This window comes from Nerophis lumbriciformis, linkage group LG04 (assembly GCF_033978685.3).
Source record: "Nerophis lumbriciformis linkage group LG04, RoL_Nlum_v2.1, whole genome shotgun sequence".
Lineage (NCBI taxonomy): Eukaryota > Metazoa > Chordata > Actinopteri > Syngnathiformes > Syngnathidae > Nerophis > Nerophis lumbriciformis.
Genome location: NC_084551.2, coordinates 12,227,811 through 12,250,198, shown reverse-complemented (window position 1 = coordinate 12,250,198; position 22,388 = coordinate 12,227,811). Strand labels below are relative to the sequence as shown.

General features: G+C 39.9%; 1 protein-coding gene across 6 annotated transcripts in view; it reads left to right on the top strand.

The window, feature by feature from the left end:
- The window catches only part of oxr1a (oxidation resistance 1a), a 321,181-nt gene that overhangs the window by 285,523 nt on the left and 13,270 nt on the right, over positions 1-22,388 (top strand). For all 6 annotated transcript variants that reach the window (XM_061949091.2, XM_061949083.2, XM_061949075.2 and 3 more), the window contains 5 exons: positions 2,498-2,650; positions 4,061-4,245; positions 7,876-8,540; positions 11,428-11,575; positions 14,165-14,330. In XM_061949091.2, coding sequence (XP_061805075.1) covers positions 2,498-2,650; positions 4,061-4,245; positions 7,876-8,540; positions 11,428-11,575; positions 14,165-14,330 — 1,317 coding nt within the window. The remainder of the gene's footprint in view (positions 1-2,497; positions 2,651-4,060; positions 4,246-7,875; positions 8,541-11,427; positions 11,576-14,164; positions 14,331-22,388) is intronic.

The window sequence follows — 22,388 nt, the reverse complement described above, 5'->3', positions numbered from 1 at the left end:
GTGCACAGTGTGTTCTCAGGTGCAGTCCACACCTATCTGTTTATGGTTTGCGTAAAGGCTTTGTTATTTTCCTTTGTAATCTCTGCCTACTGAGCTTATGGTGCTGTTAAGTTATTGTGGCTCAATTTGCCTTCATTTTTTTTATGTTAATGTATTATTATTTAATATATATTATTGTTTTAGTTGCTTAAGAGATATTCCTGGCTCTGAATTTGCTCATTGCTATTTTTATGTTTTTGTGCATTATTTGTTGCCGTCATCATTAAACGAACAGGTTACTCATCAGTTACTCAGTACTTGAGTAGTTTTTTCACAACATACTTTTTACTTTTACTCAAGTAAATATTTGGGTGACTACTCCTTACTTTTACTTGAGTAATAAATCTCTAAAGTAACAGTACTCTTACTTGAGTACAATTTCTGGCTACTCTACCCACCTCTGATTATATTGAACCCATTACACAACTCGAAAAGCACTAGGAACGTGCAGACCTGCATCAGGCTTTACCTCTCGATATTGTTAAAAAAAGTCCTTAATCCAGATGGTGATCGAGATCATCCCCAAAATGTAATCACTGACATTTCCTGAAGGTTTAATCAACATGTGCCTACCCTTTCGAGCTATCTACAGCATAATGAAAGAAACAGAGTGGATTGTTGTGCTGCGTAAGCAACAAGTAAGGCCTCTCTCATCTCAACACACCCTTATTTCAACGGTTATACACTGTCAGACTATCAGTGTATAACCATAAAAGTTATGAAACAAGACAGTCAAGTTGACACTGACTCAGAGAATTAGATTGGACATCAAGTCAATGTTACTGGCGCTAACGACAGCTCAATATAAATGGAATGCAAACTGCAAGGAAAAGGCTTCAAAAGCTAAAAACATCTTTATTGGCGTCACAAAATTTCCTGTTTGAACTTTGTAAGGGAGCATCAAATGTAGTGGAAGGGCGGAAGAAAGTTTTACTCTTTGACGAGAAAAATGTATACTTTGACGGAAGGAATAGCTTGCAACATGATTGGCATCACAGGAGATCCCACTTGAGATGTTTTTGATGCTACACAAGATCTGAGGGTGCTTTTTTTCTATAAATGGAACGTTGGAGCTACAGGTTGGAGATGTGGGCTTATGCCAGCAGAATAACGTCAATATTTTGGTCTATCTCTGAACTAAACTCAATTCAAAAGATTTGGGGTTGAACGGAAAGGAAAGTGTCCAAAAATTTACTATATTTCCAGACAGTGGTTGCTCTTCATGAAGACATTCCCCACTTGGAGCAACGTTCAGACACGAAACAATTTCTAGGAGTGATCAACAAGAAATGGTGGTTTACTGTGTCCTTTTCATGTTTTTTTATTTGTTTTTACAGGGTTTTTTGGTGTGTTTTTAGCTACGGTCTTGAACTTTTTATGAACTGGTGAACAACCTCAAACATGATTTTGTCTCATGCTCCCATTTCTTCTCTTTGCTTTTTGAAACTCTACTTAGAACCTGCTTTTGATTTTTTTAACTTGTCTTAAGATTTCGATTATAAAAGTATGTAGCTTATTGAATATTTTAAAAGATCAAAACGTAATGCCAAACAGCAATTTTTGTTGTTCATTTTTTCAAAATTTGAAAATAATATAGATACAGCAAAGGTTGAAGGAATTTGTAGTTAGTCGGCCTTCTAACAACAATTGGGCAAATTGTTAAATATAGTTTTGGTTTTGCTGAGAGTGATGCTTTAAATAACTGAATAATGTAATTACCTAATAATTGCACATGTGATGTAGATATGGCTTATTTGTGCCCACCGTGTTCGATTCAAAAGGCAAAGACATGGAATTTGCTTTAATTTCTTTGTGTTGGGAGGTTGTTTGCCTGTTGATGAATGCAGTTCTGATTTGTTTACAGTTAGATAACTTTACTGTATGGGACGTATTTGCTTGCTTTCCAAAACGTGTTGGTCCATGAACAATTTCATCTTAAGCATGTGAGGCAAGAAATCCTTTATTTCGCATGAGGGCGTGTTCATCCTAAATAACATTTAGAGTAGCATTAATTTTCAACTTAAAACCAATATATTTCAAGTGTGCTTGATGCAGAAATATAGATATGCAGCCTGTGTACACACAGATAATATGTTTAGACACTCAACTGCATTAGTGTGATCAAATAGGACACATATTATTTACACCATGTGTTACCAAGTGGAACAAACTTTCTGTGTTTGTCAGTGCATATTATTGTGTCCTTACACTTTCTGAACCAGATTACAATGAAACAGCGTATTTACTCGTGTTTCTGCCCTTGTAGAAATCTTAGCCTGTGAGGCACATTTAAATTAATTTTGTTCAGCTCACGAAATTAAAAGTATTTGTAAAACTCTTTAACTATCTCTAGTTTTTACGAGCAGAGAGAGCTTTGTGAGGGAATTAATAAGTGTGTTTTGTTCCCTTGTCTCCTGTGATTATACTGATGTCCTGAACCCACCCACACTTCCCTCAGGACTCAGATGGCCCCTCCAGACCAGAGGCTGTTCTCCCCCCAGTGTTTTCTGCCCTACGCCAGTCCAGAGTGGTGTCATCCACCTCCGAGGAGGAGGAAGCCCTGACGGAGAAATTCCTTAAGATCAACTGCAAATACATAACCGGTGACAAGGTAAGATTTTATCCAGGTCAATTGGCTAAGAAATGGCACCTAAAAAAATTATACCGCAAAGGAGCATAAATATAGCACTCTTTTTGTCCATTTTTAGGGAATTCGAATTCAAATTAATCCATGTGATTCCGTGTTGGTGGTGGGAATTAAGTCCAACTGACTAATAAGCCACTCGGGTTGAACACGAACACAGGAATCTCCAATGAGTAGCTCATGAACTACCAGTTGCTTGCCGGCTGATTTTGAGTAGCTCACCAAACTGTTAAAGAATATTTGCGTAAACTCTCATTATTTATAAAACTCTTCAATTCAGACAATATGCCTCTATTCAGGAAAAAAAAAACACAAATAGTACCAAGACAATAATTAAAGTGCTTAAAATGTCTTGTGCACTGTCACCTGCTAAATTGGCCATATAGTATTAGTGTACATCTTTAGAAGCTTTTTTTCCAAATAGTGTTAGCTGGTAGCTGTTTATTTACCTAGCATACAGTATCTCACACAAGTGAGCACAACCGTCGTATTGTTTTATTTCCGTTTATTTTCTCAAAGGGCAATACTTTAGAAATAAAACCTGGATGTAACTTCTGCTTGAGGTTGCCCCCTAAGTGCTAAATTGAGTTCAGATCCGGAGACCTATATGACTACTCCATCAATTTCAGCCTCCTTAGTAGATCACTTGTCATACTGAAGGTGTGCTTAAGGACCATCATTTTGGTAAACCGCCATGCTGCACTGTTTCCAAAAAGAGGGGCTCATGCTCTGCTTCAGCACCAGCACCGTGCCTGTCTGGTTGCAAGACAAAGTTATCTTGTTACTCACTTGTGTTGCCATCTATTTAGACAATAATAGCCATTGGGTAATAAATATATCCTTCTATACACACTTTACACTGACTATTTTAAAGCATATACTTTAGGCACATACTTTGGTTTGGGAGGTACTGAAATTGTAAATCTTGGTGATTGAGGGCACCAAGAATAGAGAGTGTTCCTGGATTTATATTGGCCTGTCTGTCACCCATTGCCTGCCTGTCAGCATGCGTGATATCAAAGCAGCTTTCATGCCCATCAGAAACACAAAAAGATCCATGGTATCGAACCACTGCTGAAATGAAAGCACTGAAGTGGTCACCACCAACACTCAATAACTTCTACTTGATATAGGAAATTTGTGGGCTCTAATTGGCTCCCAGTTGCGACAAAAGGGTTTTGATCATTTAATATTAAATACCGGTAGTTTATTTCTTGGTTTTAAGACTTTTACACAGGACTGCTTTGCATAAATGTAAGACCACACCTTTCTGTCAATATGCAGCATCTAGTAAATCACAACACAGAACAGCAACATGACACATCTAAAGGTCAAATTGTGACTCTGCTATCTCTTTCTTCTCTGCATCGATTTCAGGGTGCAGTGAGCGGGGTGTTGCTGGTGACGCCCAACAACATCATGTTTGATCCACACCGGATGGACCCACTGGTTCAGGCCCATGGGTGCGAGGAGTATGGCATCATGTGTCCTCTAGAAGAGGTGCAGTCTGCCGCCATCTTTAAAGAGATCACTGACACCAAGATCAGAGAGACTGTGCCTGAGTAAGAGAAACCACACATCACACAATTTGTACAGACTCTACAGTTCAAGTTGTACATTTACAATTTTGACTAATATGCAATGATTCAGTTAGCCTTGATCTTTCAATGATTATTTTTCTAGTAATAGGAAACATACTGGTTTGCAGTACAGATGTTAGTGTTTTTTTGCTGTGTTTAATTTAATTTTATTTATCTATACATATTAGTGAGAAATATGTAGTATTTATTAAAAAATGTTTGTTTTTCATCACGCTTTACTTCTGTTACTATATGTAAGAACCTGCACTGCAACAATGTAATTTCCCCATTGTGGGATAAATAAGTATATCCTATCCTATCCTACTAATATCTATATTACGGCTGGGTAAAATAATTGATTTGATTGAATATGAATAGATGTCTTTCACATTTTGCAAAATCAATTACACTCTCTACCTCCCCCGCTACCAGTCCCAGATGAATAGCTTACGTTATTTTGCACTTGAAGAAACAATACCTTAATGCAATTTGCAATTATCAAGGATTGCAATAAATGTACACTTATTAGACTTGCGATTCTGTTTGTAATTCAAAATTCTACTTGTAAGAGAAAAAACAAAGTACATTTGTATTTTTTTAACGGACTTGGGACATTTTAAATACAAACCCCGTTTCCATATGAGTTGGGAAATTATGTTAGATGTAAATATAAACGGAATACAATGATTTGCAAATCCTTTTCAACCCATATTCAATTGAATGCACTACAAAGACAAGATATTTGATGTTCAAACTCATAAACTTACTTTTTTTTTTGCAAATAATAATTAACTGAGAGATTCATGGTTGAAACACGTGCCAAAGTAGTTGGGAAAGGGCATGTTCACCACTGTGTTACATGGCCTTTCCTTTTAACAACACTCAGTACACGTTTGGGAACAGAGGAGACACATTTTTTAAGCTTCTCAGGTGGAATTCTTTCCCATTCTTGCTTGATGTACAGCTTAAGTTGTTCAACAGTCCGGGGGTCTCCGTTGTGGTATTTTAGTCTTCATAATGCGCCACACATTTTCAATGGGAGACAGGTCTGGACTACAGTCAGGCCAGTCTAGTACCCGTATTCTTTTACTATGAAGCCATGTTGATGTAACACGTGGCTTGACATTGTCTTGCTGAAATAAGCAGGGGCGTCCATGGTAACGTTGCTTGGATGGCAACATATGTTGCTCCAAAACCTGTATGTACCTTTCAGCATTAATAGCGCCTTCACAGATGTGTAAGTTACCCATGTCTTGGGCACTAATACACCCCCATACCATCACAATACAATCCGGATGGTTCTTTTCCCTATTTGGTCCAGAGGACACGACGTCCACAGTTTCCAAAAACAATTTGAAATGTGGACTCGTCAGACCACAGAACACTTTTCCACTTTGTATCAGTCCATCTTAGATGAGCCCAGCGAAGCCGACGGCGTTTCTGGATGTTGTTGATAAACGGTTTTCGCCTTGCATAGGAGAGTTTTAACTTGCACTTAGAGATGTAGCGACCAACTGTAGTTACTGACAGTGGGTTTCTGAAGTGTTCCTGAGCCCATGTGGTGATATCCTTTACACATTGATGTCGCTTGTTGATGCAGTACAGCCTGAGGGATCGAAGGTCACGGGCTTAGCTGCTTACGTGCAGTGATTTCTCCAGATTCTCTGAACCCCTTGATGATATTACGGACCGTAGATGGTGAAATCCCTAAATTCCTTGCAATAGCTGGTTGAGAAAGGTTTTTCTTGAACTGTTCAACAATTTGCTCACGCATTTGTTGACAAAGTGGTGACCCTCGCCCCATCCTTGTTTGTGAATGACTGAGCATTTCATGGAATCTACTTTTATACCCAATCATGGCACCCACCTGTTCCCAATTTGCCTGTTCACCTGTGGGATGTTCCAAATAAGTGTTTGATGAGCATTCCTCAACTTTATCAGTATTTATTGCCACCTTTCCCAACTTCTTTGTCACGTGTTGCTGGCATCAAATTCTAAAGTTAATGATTATTTGCAAAAAAAAAAAAGTTTATCAGTTTGAACATCAAATATTCAACTGAACATGGGTTGAAAATGATTTGCAAATCATTGTATTCCATTTATATTTACATCTAACACAATTTCCCAACTCATATGGAAACAGGGTTTGTATTTAAGTGTAGTGAATTGAATCGAGATTAATGGATTGAGAACCTTATGAGTCGAAATCAAATGGATTTGGTAAATTGGCTATAATACCCACACCTAATCTTTAATTATGTCAAAGGTCAACTCAAAGTCAAAGTCATTTACCATAAAATATTCTGATTCATCCTCGGTTCTAAAAATGTAGAAGCTAAGGTACCTAAGGTCAAAGGAATAGTTGGTAAGGTCTTCAAACTTGTCGTGTTCATGTTAAGAACTTGTTTCCACTCTATAAAATATACCACTATATTATCTATTTATTATACAATGCCAGTCAGTTTTACTCTTGTAACTATTATTTCTTCTTTCCTGCACTTATTTGTTACTGCAAGTTTCTGTCAGCTTTTATTATTTATTATTGCACAATAAATAATACAAACAAACTCTTATCAGCATTCTTGTTACCCATATTTATTATTTTCTTATCATATTGAAAAATTCATAATCTGGCACATGTTAAACACAAGAAGAGAACTATCTAGCAATAATTGCTTAGAAACAAAAAAGGGTAGGTTTAAGTAAGGTCATACCGTATTAGTACAGCAGCATTTTTGTTAGTTTAAATGAAAAGATTCTTCCATCAAAGTCTTTCTTCCCTGCAAAAGACTGATACACTCAATATGATTCATGCTTTATACATTTTTCCATTTTTACTCCACCCCCAGATAACCCCCACAGAATTGTAGCAAAATTATTCTAATCAAGGTTTCTTTGCTGCACCCACGTTCTGATTGCATCAGCGGGCCGACTGACTGTAATTGTTTTCCCATGTTTACACAAATAAAAAAAGGAAATGGCAACTATACAGAGGTTAATTAGTCACCTCTGTGGAATCAGTGTTTTCCTCTCCCTTCTTTTGCTTTCTTTTGCTTAGATAGTTTTTAAGTCACTAGCCAAGCCGAAATTATGCAAGTATAAATAGAGCATTGGAGCCCTGTGTAGTCTTTTCCTTTTTTTGGTTTCCTCTGCTGGCAGCATCAGCAGCCCAGTGCTGTATTTAGCTAGTCAGGAGTTACTGCCCATTGAACAGTTATTGTGTTGGCAGTCTCTCTCTTACTGTGTCTCTTTTTAAAAGTTATGTAATTGGGATACCCTATGTATTCCAATGCTCAACCATTTATACAGTCCTTATCAGATGTTTCAGGCATGTTGCAACAGTGGATTAAACCGTTTTATCATATCTATAAATATACCACTGGATCATTACTATGAGTCTTCCTAGGGTGTCACTCCAGCCCAATAATGCATTAAGCATGATTATGACAGAAAACTGCAATGAGTCCCATGTAGGGATGAGTATTGTTTACATTTTAACTGATACTTGTACCAAATCAGTACTTGAAAAATGGGACCGGTGCTAGAATGGTGTTCTGAACCCGTACTTACAAATTGGAAAACAAAATTATAATATTAATTGTTTGTTTCCAGTGACCTGGAGCCTCTCCCTTGTGAGAGGCATCCCTCCCAGCAGGAACCAGAAAGGCGCCTGAGGGAGCCAGGGGCCAATGACAGTGGCAGTGGCAGCACTGCCCCACGCAGCACAGAGGGCTCAATCTCAGAAGATGTCTTTACAGAAACAGAGCTGTCCCCCATACGGGAGGAAGAGCAAGCATCCAGCGACGAAGTAGGTCTGGACAAGTCTTCTGGCGCTGCCTCTACAGAATCTGTGCAAACCGTGACTCAGGAGGAGCCCACTGGCTCCCAGGTGCCAGGCAGTGCCCGCAGCTCAGTCAGCCATCCTGAGGACCCTCTAGCAGTAAAGGCCTCCGCCACAGAAGAGGACACTGCCACTGAAAAGAATAGCCAGTCCCCATTGGGTTTCAAGCAGCACAGTGAAGAGAAGCCACCAAGCATACCCACTACCAGCACCGCCACTAGCCAGGTCCAGCGCCCCAGCAGCAGCAGCAGCAGCACTTCTCGTCCAGGGTCCCAAAGCTCAGCCGCCCCACTTTCCATAGACACCCTTTCTGTCACAGCCAGTCCACCGAGGGATGCCAACGAGGGGACCGAAGTCTCTAAAACAGATTCTATGCAACAAGAGAAGGTGGAGAAAGATGATGCAGAACAGGAGCAAAAGGGCAACAGCTCACAGGGTAGACCATTTAATACATTTAATTAAACATATTTGATTAAATTACACATCTTGGCATTTGGCTTATTGGATCAGTTGAACTGGTTATTAGAATGTGCGATGGTAAAGTTTTGCTTGGAGCCCAGATTTTGACACACTGCTTAGTTATGTCTCTGAAGGTTTTCATTCATCCAGGTCATTGTCATCTTATGGCGTTCAATCGATCGCAACTGGACTGCTTGGTTTGTCTTGGAAGACGTTCCGCCGCTCATCCGAGTAAGCTTCATCAGTTCGTGCTCATAGACTTAGATTGGTCAGAATGACCGGAATGTTTCTAATTCCTGTTATTTGTTGGAGGCTAAAGTGCAGTCTTTTAGGAATTGTTAAAGAGGAAGGTGTTGTATGTGGGTGACAGGTGGGTTTTTCAACCTGAACAGGGTTGATTTTTCAACCTTAACATACTGTAGATGGCTTACCTCACTCCTTTCGTACAATCCGTCTTCCCTGTCCAGAATCTGTACATTTTTGTTCTCAAAGGAGTGTTGTTTCTCCCTTAGGTGCAAGTAGACAGCTGAATCTTGGCCTGAAGGTTAACCCATCTATGCTGTGTCATGCGTCGGCTGAGTGGTTGTTTTGTTTCCCCAATTCATGAATCAGTGCATTCATCATTACACTGGATAGCATACACCAGATTGTTATGTGGGTGTGTGGTGTCCGGTCTTTGGGATGCAGGGTGTTGCCTGGTTTGAAGTGTACTGGGATGTTGTATTGGTTAAAAAAACTTCTGAGTTTCTCAGATAGACCTGATACATATGACAATATTTTTGCGTCGGTCACCTTTTTTCTCCTCATCAAGTCTGTTCTCATTATTTCTGGTACTAGATGCACTTATCACAAACAACCAGCTGGGGTAACCACAGGTTTTGAGGGCTTCTCTTAAATGCATATGCTCTTTCTCATTGTCCTGTGGGCTGATAGGAACATTATCAGCTCTGTGTTGTAGGGTTCTGATAATGCCCAGTTTGTGTTCCAGTGGGTTTTGCGAGTTAAAAAGTAGATATTGATCGGAATGTGTGGGTTTTCGGTAAACCCCAACATGGAGGCCCCTGTTTTCTCCAATGTGGACATCACAGGCAACTCAATGTTTTTGACATCCTCACGTGTGAACTTGATGTTTTTGTCAAATTAGTTAATGTGCTCGGTTACGACTAGCACTTCTTGGTTTCTGATTTTCACCCATGTGTCATCCACATATCTGTACCAATGACTTGGTGCTGTTCCCTTAAAAGAACTCAGAGCTCTCTTTTACATGTCCTCCATGTAAAGGTTTGCTACTATTGGGGATACAGGTGATCCCATGGCACAACCATGTTTTTGTCCGTAAAACATTCCCATGAATTGAAAGTATGTAATGTTAAGGCAAAGTTCCAGCAAAAGGCAAATCTGTTCTGGGTTTAGTGTGGATCTATCATGTAAGGTGTGATCACCTAGTAGATGTTGCCTCACTCTCTACTTCATCCTGGGTTGGAATACAGATGAACAGGGAGGTTACGTCGAATGAAACTATAGTTTCATTTTTGTCCAGTTTCAGATCGCTGATCTTCACTACAAAGTCAATTGAGTTTTGGACATGATGTGGAGTTTTGCCAAACAAAGGTGCTAAGATGTTGGCCACATACGTAGAAATATTGAATGTCACAGAGTTAATGTTGCTGACTATGGGTCTGAGGGGAGCCCCATCTTTGTGTATTTTTGGAAGGCCATAAATACCAGCCATGGTTTCTTGTGGGTATAAGCGGTAATCCAATACCCTGTTAATGGCTTCTGACTTTTGTAGAGTTTGTAAGCACTCTATGATTCTTCTCTTGTACCCACCTGTGGGGTCCCTTTTGAGTATTTCATGTGTTGGAGTCTTTGAGGAGTGTAGGCAACTGGTTTTGGTAGTCAGTTGTGTTGAGAATGACTGTGCATCTCCCTTTGTCAGCTGGCAGGATGGTAATGTTGCTCAGTTATAACCACATCTAGGCCCCCAAGCATTTGGAATTAGGGTTTTGCTGAATTTGGTGGTGGAATATTGGTGACTAATAAGAGAAGCAGCCTCGTTTCAGCCAAGTTATTGCTAAGTCACCCTCAAATAAGATGGCTTTTTTTGTCCAGACAGGAATTTAACAGGCATCCCAAGTTGTACTTTATTGTATCATTGTTTGCATCCTTCTTGGATCAATCGGCATGCATTGTCATGCCAGGTATGAACTGGTGCACTGCAAATTGTCTGCTTGTGCTCAAATCCCAGAGGATGTGTGCCAGGTGTGACTCACTTGGTGTTGTATTGCCCGCTTTAACTCTGCTGAACAGCAACACATTTCTGTGGCAGGGAGTTTTCTCATTTCTACTGCAGCAATTATTCTGCAGAAACAGTTGACAATTTAAAGGCATCTCAACTGGGTTTATAAACATTAGGTGCGCATTAGTACAACCCACACTGTAACGGCAGCAACTTCAAAAATAAGTATGTTTACAGCAAATATGGTGCCTTTCCAGACAAATGTTTTTGTTCTGTCATTGAGTGATGTAATGTGCAACCAGTAGCTGGGAATATGTGCCTGTGTAATGTTCCTGGCATGGTGACCTCATTTAGTGTCCTTGAGCTGTAATTATGATAAATAATGATGATAATCTGTTGTGTGCTACTCCTGTATTTTTCTCATCTGTTGAGTTTCTGGCTGTCAGATAAAGTGGCCAGTTAATGGAGGATATAACAATCAAGAAGATGTGGTTCTTCTCCAGATAAGGCCTTTGTCAAAATGCTTATGTATTGCAAATAGAATAAATGTTAATAAATAACCTTTTTTGATATAAAATTGGCATATTTTGTTTTAAGAACAACTTTTTTCCCCTTCCATCTGCAGAGCGGACGAGTCGGTCACACAAGTTCCTTTGTCTGCGGGTGGGGAAGCCAATGAAGAAGACATTTGTTTCCAATGCCAGCGCCTCTATGCAGCAGTATGCCCAGCAGGGCAAGAAGCACGAGTACTGGTTTGCTGTGCCGCAGGAGAGGTCAGTCGCTTTGTAGCATGTTTTCAACATGCAATAAAAAACTGCAGTCATAAAGGTTTTTTTTGTTTTGGGTTTATTTGCTACAATGTAATCCTTGTTTAAAGTTAAACTGTGTTTGAAACATAAGAATATCAAATATGTTTATTTGAATAAATAATGGAGCTGATCACTTTTAAATAATTGTACTTTATTCTGGCACACAGTGGCAATGTCCCACTCGAAAAATACAAAAAAAGTAATATATTTGTCTGATGCAGTTAAAGACTGCCTTACTTTTTGAAGTAATACCATGTTGCCGTTTCTGACTACTAATCACATTTGAATCAGACAAGCACCCATGTCATTTTTGTTAGTCATAGTTCTGTTAAATCAGGGCATTTTCAAATTATGAGGGGCACCTGTACGGTTCAGCTGTTTGGTCTCCTCGGAGGAAGGGCCACAATGTTAAACCATTTTGGATGCTCCTTGTAAGGATATTAGGTTAGGGACATGTTAGATTCAAAACTAACTTTGAAAAGTGGGGGCTGGTTGATGTTGAAACTTATTTTTTGAGTGTGTTGGATAATTTCTTTAGGTATATTAGCAATGTTGTTGTGAGAAAGAAAGGATGTTTAATGAGCCGTACACAACCAGGACTTCGTGTGTGTATATATGTATTAGGGCTGTTCGAGATGCAAAGAAAAATCCACAAATAACTTCAGCTGAAATAGTTGACATTTGTTAACATGTTAAAGGTGTTTAATAAAAATACAAGCATGTTTAACACACAGATTCCTCTCTTTCATGAAGTCAAGAATATAAGTTTGTGTATTACCTGATTCTGATGACTTGCATTAATTGGAATATGACAGGATTCACAGTAGTGATATGTATATTTGTCAAGGGGAGGGTCAAAAAGGAAGTGTTCGCGTTAATCACCCGTTAAAAAAATGTGTGCCGTTATTGAAAGCCCTAATGCAGGGGTAGGGAACCTATGGCTCTGGAGCCAGATGTGGCTCTTTTGATGACTGCATCTGGCTCTCAGATAAATCTTAGCTGACATTGCTTAACACGATAAGCAATGAATAATTCCGCTGGTAATCACGATGTTAAAAATAACGTTCAAAATATAAAACATTCTCATGCATTTTAATCCATCCATCCGTTTTGTATTGCACCTGTTCAAGAAATAACAATGTTATTAAAAATAATTAGAGACTTATTATACTCTAAAAATGTTGGTCTTACTTAAAAAATGCTCGCATTTAGTTGTCCATGCATCCATCCATTTTCTACCGCTTGTCCCTTTTTGGGGTCGCGGGGGGTCGCTGGAGCCTATCTCAGCTGCAGTCGGGCGGTAGGCGGGGTACACCCTGGACAAGTCGCCACCTCATCACAGGGCCAACACAGACAGACAGACAACATTCACACTCACATTCTCACACTAGGGCCAATTTAGTGTTACCAATCAACCTATCCCCAGGTGCATGTCTTTGGGGGTGGGAGGAAACCAGAGTACCCAGAGGTAACCCACGCAGTCACGGGGAGAACATGCAAACTCCACACAGAAAGATCCCGAGCGCAGGATCGAACCCCGGTCCTCCGTATTGTGAGGCAGATGCACTAACCCCTCTTCCACCGTGCTGCCTGCATTTAGTTGTATTCAGTGTTAAAAAATATGATGTGGCTCTCACGGAAATACATTTTAAAATATTTGGCTTTCATGGCTCTCTCAGCCAAAAAGGTTCCCGACCCCTGCCCTAATGTATGTGTATGTATATGTTTACACTGTATGTATGTGTGTGTATGTATGTATGTATATATATATATGTTTTATTTATTTTATTTATTTTATTTATTTTATTTATGAAACAGTTGTTTTTTGTTAACATCTTAAAGGTGTTTAATAAAAATACAAGCATGTTTAACACATATAGATTCCTTTCTTTCATGAAGACAAGAATATAAGTTTGTATTACCTGATTCTGATGACTTGCATTAATTGGAATCAGACAGGATTCACAGTAGTGCTGATAACTTCCATGTTTTCAAATTTACATTGTGGAGTCCAACACCACATGGAAGTGGTTGTTTTTTGGCATCTTATTTGTCCAGGTTTCATACTCGTATCCTTTAGAAGAAAATACATTGACGGAAAACTTTGTAGCTTGCTAGCTTGTGTGCGCTAGCTTTCTGAGACTCTTATTTTGTTAGCGCAGGCAGGATAGAGCATCACTTTTATTGTGAAGACGGAAACTATGCGGTCGGTTTTTAGACTTTTGACAGTAGGTACGCCGTGCCGTGAATGTCGATTAAGTGATGAAAGTGACGTCATAGTGAAGATTGATGATTGCTAATGTTTAGGCCTATTTTTTTAATGCCTGGCTGGCGATCGACTGACACACCCGCCGCTATCTACCGGTAGCTCGCGATCGACCTAACGGGCACCCTTGGATACTTTGATCACGGCTTCAATGTTAAATTACTTTGTTTTGATATATCGAACTGAAATGTTTAACTGATCAGTGGTATGTATTTTTTATTTGTTGGTGTTTAAGGAAAACATTTGTGATGGAATTTTCTTCATGTGTGCCCACTTCCCATCCCCAGGTCGGACCACCTTTATGTCTTCTTCATGCAGTGGAGCCCAGATATGTATGGTGAAGGGGTCAGAGGAATGTCACAAGAACCTGGCTTTATGGTTGTCAAGAAGTACGAGGTGTCTGACAGTGCTGAGGACGAGCCCATCACTGACCTCAATGTCAAAGAGTGGGAGGTAGGATCTACCCAGGCAACCTTGCCGCAAATTCACTTTTGTTTTCTGACCAGGCTCACAGTAATGAATTAATCATAGTTTTTTACTATCCTTTAATTCATCATCTGTGAAACCAAGATCATACTGTATGTGATGTATTGTTGACTACACTGTTGTATGTCAACATACAACACTTTGCTTTCATTTTGCAATGCTCTGTTAAAATGTGCTGTATTGTGGTCATCACACTTAAGTTTTGTAAACGGCTTCTGTATTTGGAATTCTGTGTACCACGCTGTTTGTTGATTTCTATTGTAACGTGTATGTGAACTTTACCACACATGTATTTTATGTATGCTGTGTGAACACTTGCTTTGCTTGGAATTGCAAATTCTAAACTTCCAACCAAAGTGTTTTGCATGTTTGTGTAATTGTTTACTCTTCTCAGTCAGTGTATTGTAGAGCCATTACATGCTGTGTGACAGTCGCTAATGTTGGCCTGCATTCGGCAATGTATTTTGCTGAATGGAAAATAGCCAACATCGCAATACATTATTCCAGAATTTAAATGTTATCTTAATTTGGACTATCTTTACCACAGTACACTGATTATCTACATTTTTTTTTTACATTTTCAAATGTCTTTTTTTTTTTTTTTTTTTTCATTTTTCCTCAGTATACAGTCACAAAATGTGACAGTTATACATGGATGTAGAACCATGGTTGTGCTCTATGAATGCACAGCGCTATTCGCAATTATTTTACTCACTTAATTGGTACAGATCAGTGGTTTTCAGAGTCAAGACATCCATGATCAAATTAGTTGACGTTGGCAAACTCCTTTGCCCCACTATAGTCACTTTTTCTCCATTGAATCGCCAGATATCATACAAAGCTGCCGTGGCTTTAGAAAGAACGTTAGCATATTTACTCTTCCCAGTGTTTGATGGCACCTTAGTTATCGCTTCCTCTGTCAAAAGAACTTTAGTGGCTTGTTGTGTTTTGTCTCTAAAATGTCTTAAGTTTTACTGGTTTCAAGCCAAAACTGTATGGCAAATGACACATTGAGGGTATTCAATGTTGTTTTTGGTCATGCATGTAATCATAATTTTAAAAAGCCTGACTGATAGTGCGCATCTTGCAGGCTAAGATATCTGCCAGTCCAGATGCAGAGTGCACTTTATAGTCCTGAGAAAGGCTGCCCCAGATAGTAGAAATAATACCCCACTGTGAAATGTATTTAATAGACCTAATGACTCAATATGCAGTTGTAAAACATAGCGTTATGATTGTGTACTTTGCATACTTGGTAACTACAGGCAATGTAGTACCGTCCTAAATTTAATTACTGTTGTTGCACACTTACCAGAAATGACGATTGCAATAGTTATCCACTCCTGCTTCTTTTTACCTTCTCTATAATTGTGAATTGCTACTAGAGTCAGTCTCTCCCCTTCTGCTATGTAGCCAAGGTGGTGATTATTGGGGGTATAGTCAGAATCTACCACTGCAGGGTCATGATGGATACAACACCAATCCCAGGAAAATGTGTTTTTATTGTTCTCAGTGTATGCACTTAAGCACTCAAAATGCCAAGTGTATGTATGAAAGTGCAGACAGCCAATGTTTGTTTTATTTGAATACACAAGAATGACAGCTGTTTTACTGTGTGCAGTTCTGAGTGCCTGAGTGAAATTAGAGCTCAAATTAGCTCATTTTTATATGATATATTTTGAAAGGGGGCAGCACGGTGTTAAAGGGGTTAGTGCGTGTGCGTCACAATACAAAGGTCCTGGGTTCGATTCTGGGTTCGGGATCTTTCTGTGTGGAGTTTGCATGTTCTCCCCATGACTGCGTGGGTTCCCTCCCACCTCCAAAGACATGCACCTGGGGATAGGTTGATTGGTAACACTAAATTGGCCCTAGTGTGTGAATGTGAGTGTGAATGTTGTCTATCTGTGTTGGCCCTGCGATGAAGTGGCAACTTGTCCAGGGTGTACACCGCATTCCGCCCGAATGCAGCTGAGATAGGCTCCAGCACCCCCCGCGACCCTGAAAGGGACAAGCAGTAGAAAAGGGATGGATGGATATTTTAAAAGGCTAATTTAGAGCTATTCCTTTAAGAAAAACGTATGTATCAACCTAGCCGGTGGACTGGTGTTACTATTGCTTTAAATGTTGCCAGTCTTGGGATACGTTGAAATATTTAACCAATAGAAGGTTGTATTCCTGTCCCGTGTTGTGATTGGCTTGTGGTAATGTCACTCAAATAATTTCGCTTTATGACCCCTTCAGGGAAAATGTTTTCCTTAATAGTCAGGTCGGTAGGGTACAAACATACTTGCCAACCCTCCCGAATTTTCCGGGAGACTCCCGAAATTCAGCGCCTCTCCCGAAAATCTCCCGGGACAAATATTCTCCCGAAAATCTCCCGATTTTCAGCCGGAGCTGGAGGCCACGCCCCCTCCAGCTCCATGCGGACAACAGGGTGACAAGAACTAAATCATCCAGACTAGAGATAAATTGTATTATGTTTATCTTACCTAAAAATAAATATATTTATTAATTATTTTTTTTAAACTAAATACATTTTTACTATATTTTGCTAAAAACATCCAAATTAATTGTATTTGTATTTTTTCTGACTCATTACATCCAGCCATAGAATTACACATTAAAATAAACATATTTGAAATAATTAATTTTAAATGATCATAATAATTCATTTAAAATGACCCTATTTAATTATTAAAATAATTGCTTGTTTATCAACAACTTTAGCATTTTATTCATTGATTTTGAAGCTCTCAGAAGCCAAGTTATGTAATATTCCTTGAGATTTATTTATGCAAGTTTGAAGTATCAATTATCTAAACACAGTTTTGTTTGCATATTTTCAGGATGTAGATATATATATGAAATACTTGACTTGGTGAATTCTAGCTGTAAATATACTCCTCCCCTCTTAACCACGCCCACAACCACGCCCTCCGCCCCAACCACGCCCCGCCCCACCCCCGACCACGCCCCCACCTCCCGAAATCGGAGGTCTCAAGGTTGGCAAGTATGCCCCTTCAGGGAAAAATGTTTCCTTATTAGTCAGGTTGGTAGGGTACAAACCTATTAAAACGTATGTATCAACCTAGCCGGTGGACTGGGGTTACTGGTGCTTTAAATTTTTACAGTGTTGGGATAAATTGAAATATTTAACCAATAGAAATCGGGGTCTATTCCTGTCCCGTGTTGTGATTGGCTTGTGGTGATGTCACTCAAATAATTTCGCTGGATGACCCCTTCAGGGAAAAATGTTTCCTTATTAGTCAGTCAGGTTGGTAGGGTACAAAGCTATTATTTGTATCTCGGATAAGGAACTTGCGTGCTGAAATGCCACTTTGTACTTTCAACCTCGCCCAGAGATGAAGACATGTTTTCTAGGAGGGTAAAGAACCAAGAGAAACGACCGACACCTAAGTATACCCGTGTAAGTTGACTATTTATAGTTGCAGTGTCAGATATAGTACGTTCACATGCTGTTGTTATGGCTGGCCAGACGCGCTAGCTTGCTAGCAAAAGCTAACGAGCAAAGCAACGCCAGGCTCGTTCTTATTCTGTCAGTTTTAAAAGCAAAAGTGAACACTAATGTTGACCTTTACGACCGCTTGGTGCTATCATGCCGGCGATTAAAGGTGCAAAGCGGCTCTAAAGTTTGTGGTGCAAGGTGGCAGTAATGATAATGCTCTGTAAACTACGATGTCGCCTTGAAGTGGGCAGCACTGTATGTTGCTTTTAGATATAAAGATGTGTTGGTTTGTCCTTTTATTTTGGCTTTGACGATGCTGGTAAATAACTGATGTGCAAAAAGTATTAAAGACTTGGGACTTTGTTGGTGTTTAGTAAACATAATTGTGAAGTAGTCCGACTCAGACTGCTGATTTTAAACATGCTCTTGCATGTATACAAACCTGTTTGGGTGTGGGCGAGCATGTCTGTATGTTTCTGGGGGTGTGCTGTGTCCTTCACTGCGCTACCAATGGTTGTTCCTTTTATGCTTCAGGGTTTGTGTTTGGGGATTGAGATTTATGGGAGGGTTTGTGTGAATTTCCGCTACAATAGTACTGTTCGAGGCATAAATCTTGTTTTCCCTTTACAATCAAGTGTCCTCTCCCAGTTAGAGTGCGTTTAAACAAGGGTCTCAAACTCACGGCCCGCAATCTTTTTGCGGGCGCAGGTCCTTATTTTGTGACTCTCTACTCAGTCTATGTCTACACTAAGCTGGATAACCCCTTAAACAAATAATTATTTAGCCTAAGCCCCGTTTCAGCCACACTAAACTATCGTTTAAAGGCCTACTGAAACCCACTACTACCGACCACGCAGTCTTGATAGTTTATACATCAATGATAAAATCTTAACATTGCAACACATGCCAATACGACCTGGTTAGCTTACTAAAGTGCAGTTTTAAATTTTGCGCGAAATATCCTGCTGAAAACGTCTCGGTATGATGACACCTGCGCGTGACATCACGGATTGTAGAGGACATTTTGGGACAGCATGGTGGCCAGCTATTAAGTCGTCTGTTTTCATCGCAGAATTCCACAGTATTCTGGACATCTGTGTTGGTGAATCTTTTGCAATTTGTTCAATGAACAATGGAGACAGCAAAGAAGAAAGCTGTAGGTTGGAAGCGGTGTATTGCGGCAGGTGTTGTGCACCCCCTGACTGTTGTGCCGGATAACACAGCCGGTGTTTCATTGTTTACATTCCCGGAAGATGACAGTCAAGCTTTAACATTGGCCTGTGGAGAACTGGGACAACAGAGACTCTTACCAGGAGGACTTTGAGTTGGATGCGCAGACGCGGTACCGTGAGTACGCATGCAGCTGCGGCTTCCAAACATTTGATCGCTTGCCCGTACGTGCGTGCCGCTATGTGCATGTCACGTACGTAACTTTGGGGACTTTGGGGAAATATATGTGCTGTATGAACTTTGGGGAGGTGAACGGTACTTTGGGCTGTGGGATTGAGTGTGTTGTGCAGGTGTTTGAGTTGTATTGGCGGGTTATATGGACGGGTGGGGGGGGGGGGGGGGGGGTGTTTGTTATGCGGGATTAATTTGTGGCATATTAAGCCTGGTTGTGTTGTGGCTAATAGAGTATATATATGTCTTGTGTTTATTTACTCTTTTAGTCATTCCCAGCTGAATATCAGGTCCCACCTGCCTCTCACAGCATCTTCCCTATCTGAATCGCTCCCACTGCCCTCTAGTCCTTCACTCTCACTTTCCTCATCCACAAATCTTTCATCCTCGCTCAAATTAATGGGGAAATCGTCGCTTTCTCGGTCCGAATCGCTCTCGCTGCTGGTGGCCATGATTGTAAACAATGTGCAGATGTGAGGAGCTCCACAACCTGTGACGTCACGCTACTCGTCTGCTACTTCCGGGGCACGCAAGGCTTTTTTATCAGCGACCAAAAGTTGCAAACTGTATCGTCGATGTTCTCTACGAAATCCTTTCAGCAAAAATATGGCAATATCGCGAAATGATCAAGTATGACAAATAGAATAGACCTGCTATCCCCGTTTAAATAAGAAAATCGCATTTCAGTAGGCCTTTAAGGTCCCCCTACTTGGGTAATTTTTTTACACGGGTTAGTACGCCGTGCATTTCTTGAATCTCCGGCTCTTAGCTTTGTATGGACTCACTGATCGTTTACAAACTGAGTTCGGAGAGGAAGTGACGCCAGAAAGACCGCTCCCCGCACAGAAAGTGACGTCAGAAAGAACTCGCCACAGCCAGCTTCATAATAAAGCTTATTAAAAACCCCCTCCGTCAGCCGGCGCAACGCAACCTAGTACGCATGTGCGGAAAATGCGCACGTCATAGTCACCTCCAGTGTTGCTTTGTGTGAAAGTTCCTTAAATTAAATTTTACTTATCTGAAATATATCCAGTGTTGTGGTATTTCAGTTAACTGGAATCCAGTGCGCTGTGGGGCCCTATTGTAGTGAATCACACCTGAGCCATCATAAATTAATCAAATCTTTATTAGGCACGTCAACAATGTGATAAAAAAACATTTTACAACAATCAATCTAGGGATCTAGATATCTGGTCAGGACACTCACACTTTTGCCTTCACCGTCATTGTCCATTAGTTTTTTGGTGACTTTATATACTCTGGACCTAGACGTTGAGTCCGCGACATACATGGCGGACAATAACTGATATAGCCTGCTTTTCCAGTCCAAAAGCATTCGCCGTTTTCCATTGTCTTCCCTCGACGGCCAGGTAATACAAAGCACACGGAGGGGAACCTTAAACGATGGTTTCGTGTGGCTGAAACGATGCTTAGGCTAAATAATAATTTGTTTAAGGGGTTATCCGGCTTAGTGTAGACATAGCCTGAGGCCCGTGCACCAAAGGGAGCTAATAGTTAAGTACCATTGCAATTTTGAATCCCACTAGACACTAACTATAAGACCTCTGCAAACACAAAAAATTACAGCACAACAAACACATTGGGCAACACAAAGAGCAACTTCCTGTTTTCAGTGTACATCCGGCCCATTCAGCACATTTAAAAAAAAATATATATCATATCATCTTCATGCGGATGATACGCAAATCTATGTCCCTTTAAAAAAGAAAAGTGACACAAGTTTAAAATCACTTTTAAATTGTCTTGAGGACCTAAAAGCATGGATGGCGGTAAACTTTCTAAACTTAAATGAGAACAAGACGGAAATTATTTTATTCGACTCAAAAGTAAAACAGACTGCTCACCCCAGTGACCTGGACCCCCTGATGCCTTATTTAAAACAAACAGTCACAAATCTTGGATTTAAATTGGAGCAGTAGGTTAACTCCGTTGTACGATCTAGTTTTTATCATCTAAGACGTTTAGCAAAAATGTAATCCGTTTTTTCTTTTAACGACTTTGAGCGGGTATACCATGCTTTTATTTCATCAAGTTTGGACTACTGCAACTCCCTCTACATTGGTATGAACCAGGCCTCAATCACTGGATTGCAGTTAGTCCAAAATGCTGCTGCTCGCCTTTCAACTGGCATTAAAAACCATGAACAAATTACCCCATTTTAGAATCCCTTCACTGGCTCACAGTTCATTTTAGAATTCATTTTAAAATATTGTTGTTTGTTTTTAAATCTCTTAACGGATTAGCGCCACAATATATGTCAGACCTTTTTAAATATGTACACCCCCACAAAGTCTCTGAGGTCAGCTGATCAGTTTCTTCTTGTCGTCCCAAAAACCCTTTTAATATCCAGAGGTGATCAAGCATTTTCTGCTGCGGCTCCAAAACTTTGGAACAATATCCCTATTATAGAGTTGTGTGATTTTAGTCTATTTAATTTTCTCTGATGTATTTTATGTATTTACTCTTTTGTAGTTTAATGTTTTATATTACTAGTATGCTTGTCTTAACTTCTGTGCAGGACTTTGTGAAACTTCTATTGTTTTTTTGAAATGTGCTATATAAATAAAGTGGATAGGATTGGGTTGAACTTCTGTTAAGCAATTTGAAGTGTATTCAGACAGGGCTGCAGAAAATCATTCAAGGGGGGCGTTAAATTTTTTTCAGGGGGTTAGGGTCTTTAATAGAATACTTTATGTGAATAAAATGTAGCGTTATACATTGTATGCAAATAAATAATCATGTAAAACATTGAGAGGACTGTAGCTTCAGTAAGTGGATAAAGTAAACACAGGCTTTTTCATTCACACATCTTGACAGTGGGCAGAGTGACCTGCTTTAGTGATCGTTCTCCACTGTGCTTCTTTCTCATCATACATGGTATCTTGTGTAAATTATTCCACCAGAGTAAGTTGCTTTTCAGCTGGAGTTTATTTGTTGTTGTGGTCTTGTTTGCCTCGTAAAGAGCTGTATTTCCCGCACTCGACTGGGGTCTTTGGTTTCAGATGCAGCAATACGTATTTTTGTTCTGCAGCCTTTAAACAAACTTTGCAGTGTGGTGTCATTTGTTCCACATCTGTTGCCGCAGAATCAGACTACTGTCACTATTCTTTACTTTGGAACAAATATGTCGCTCTTGT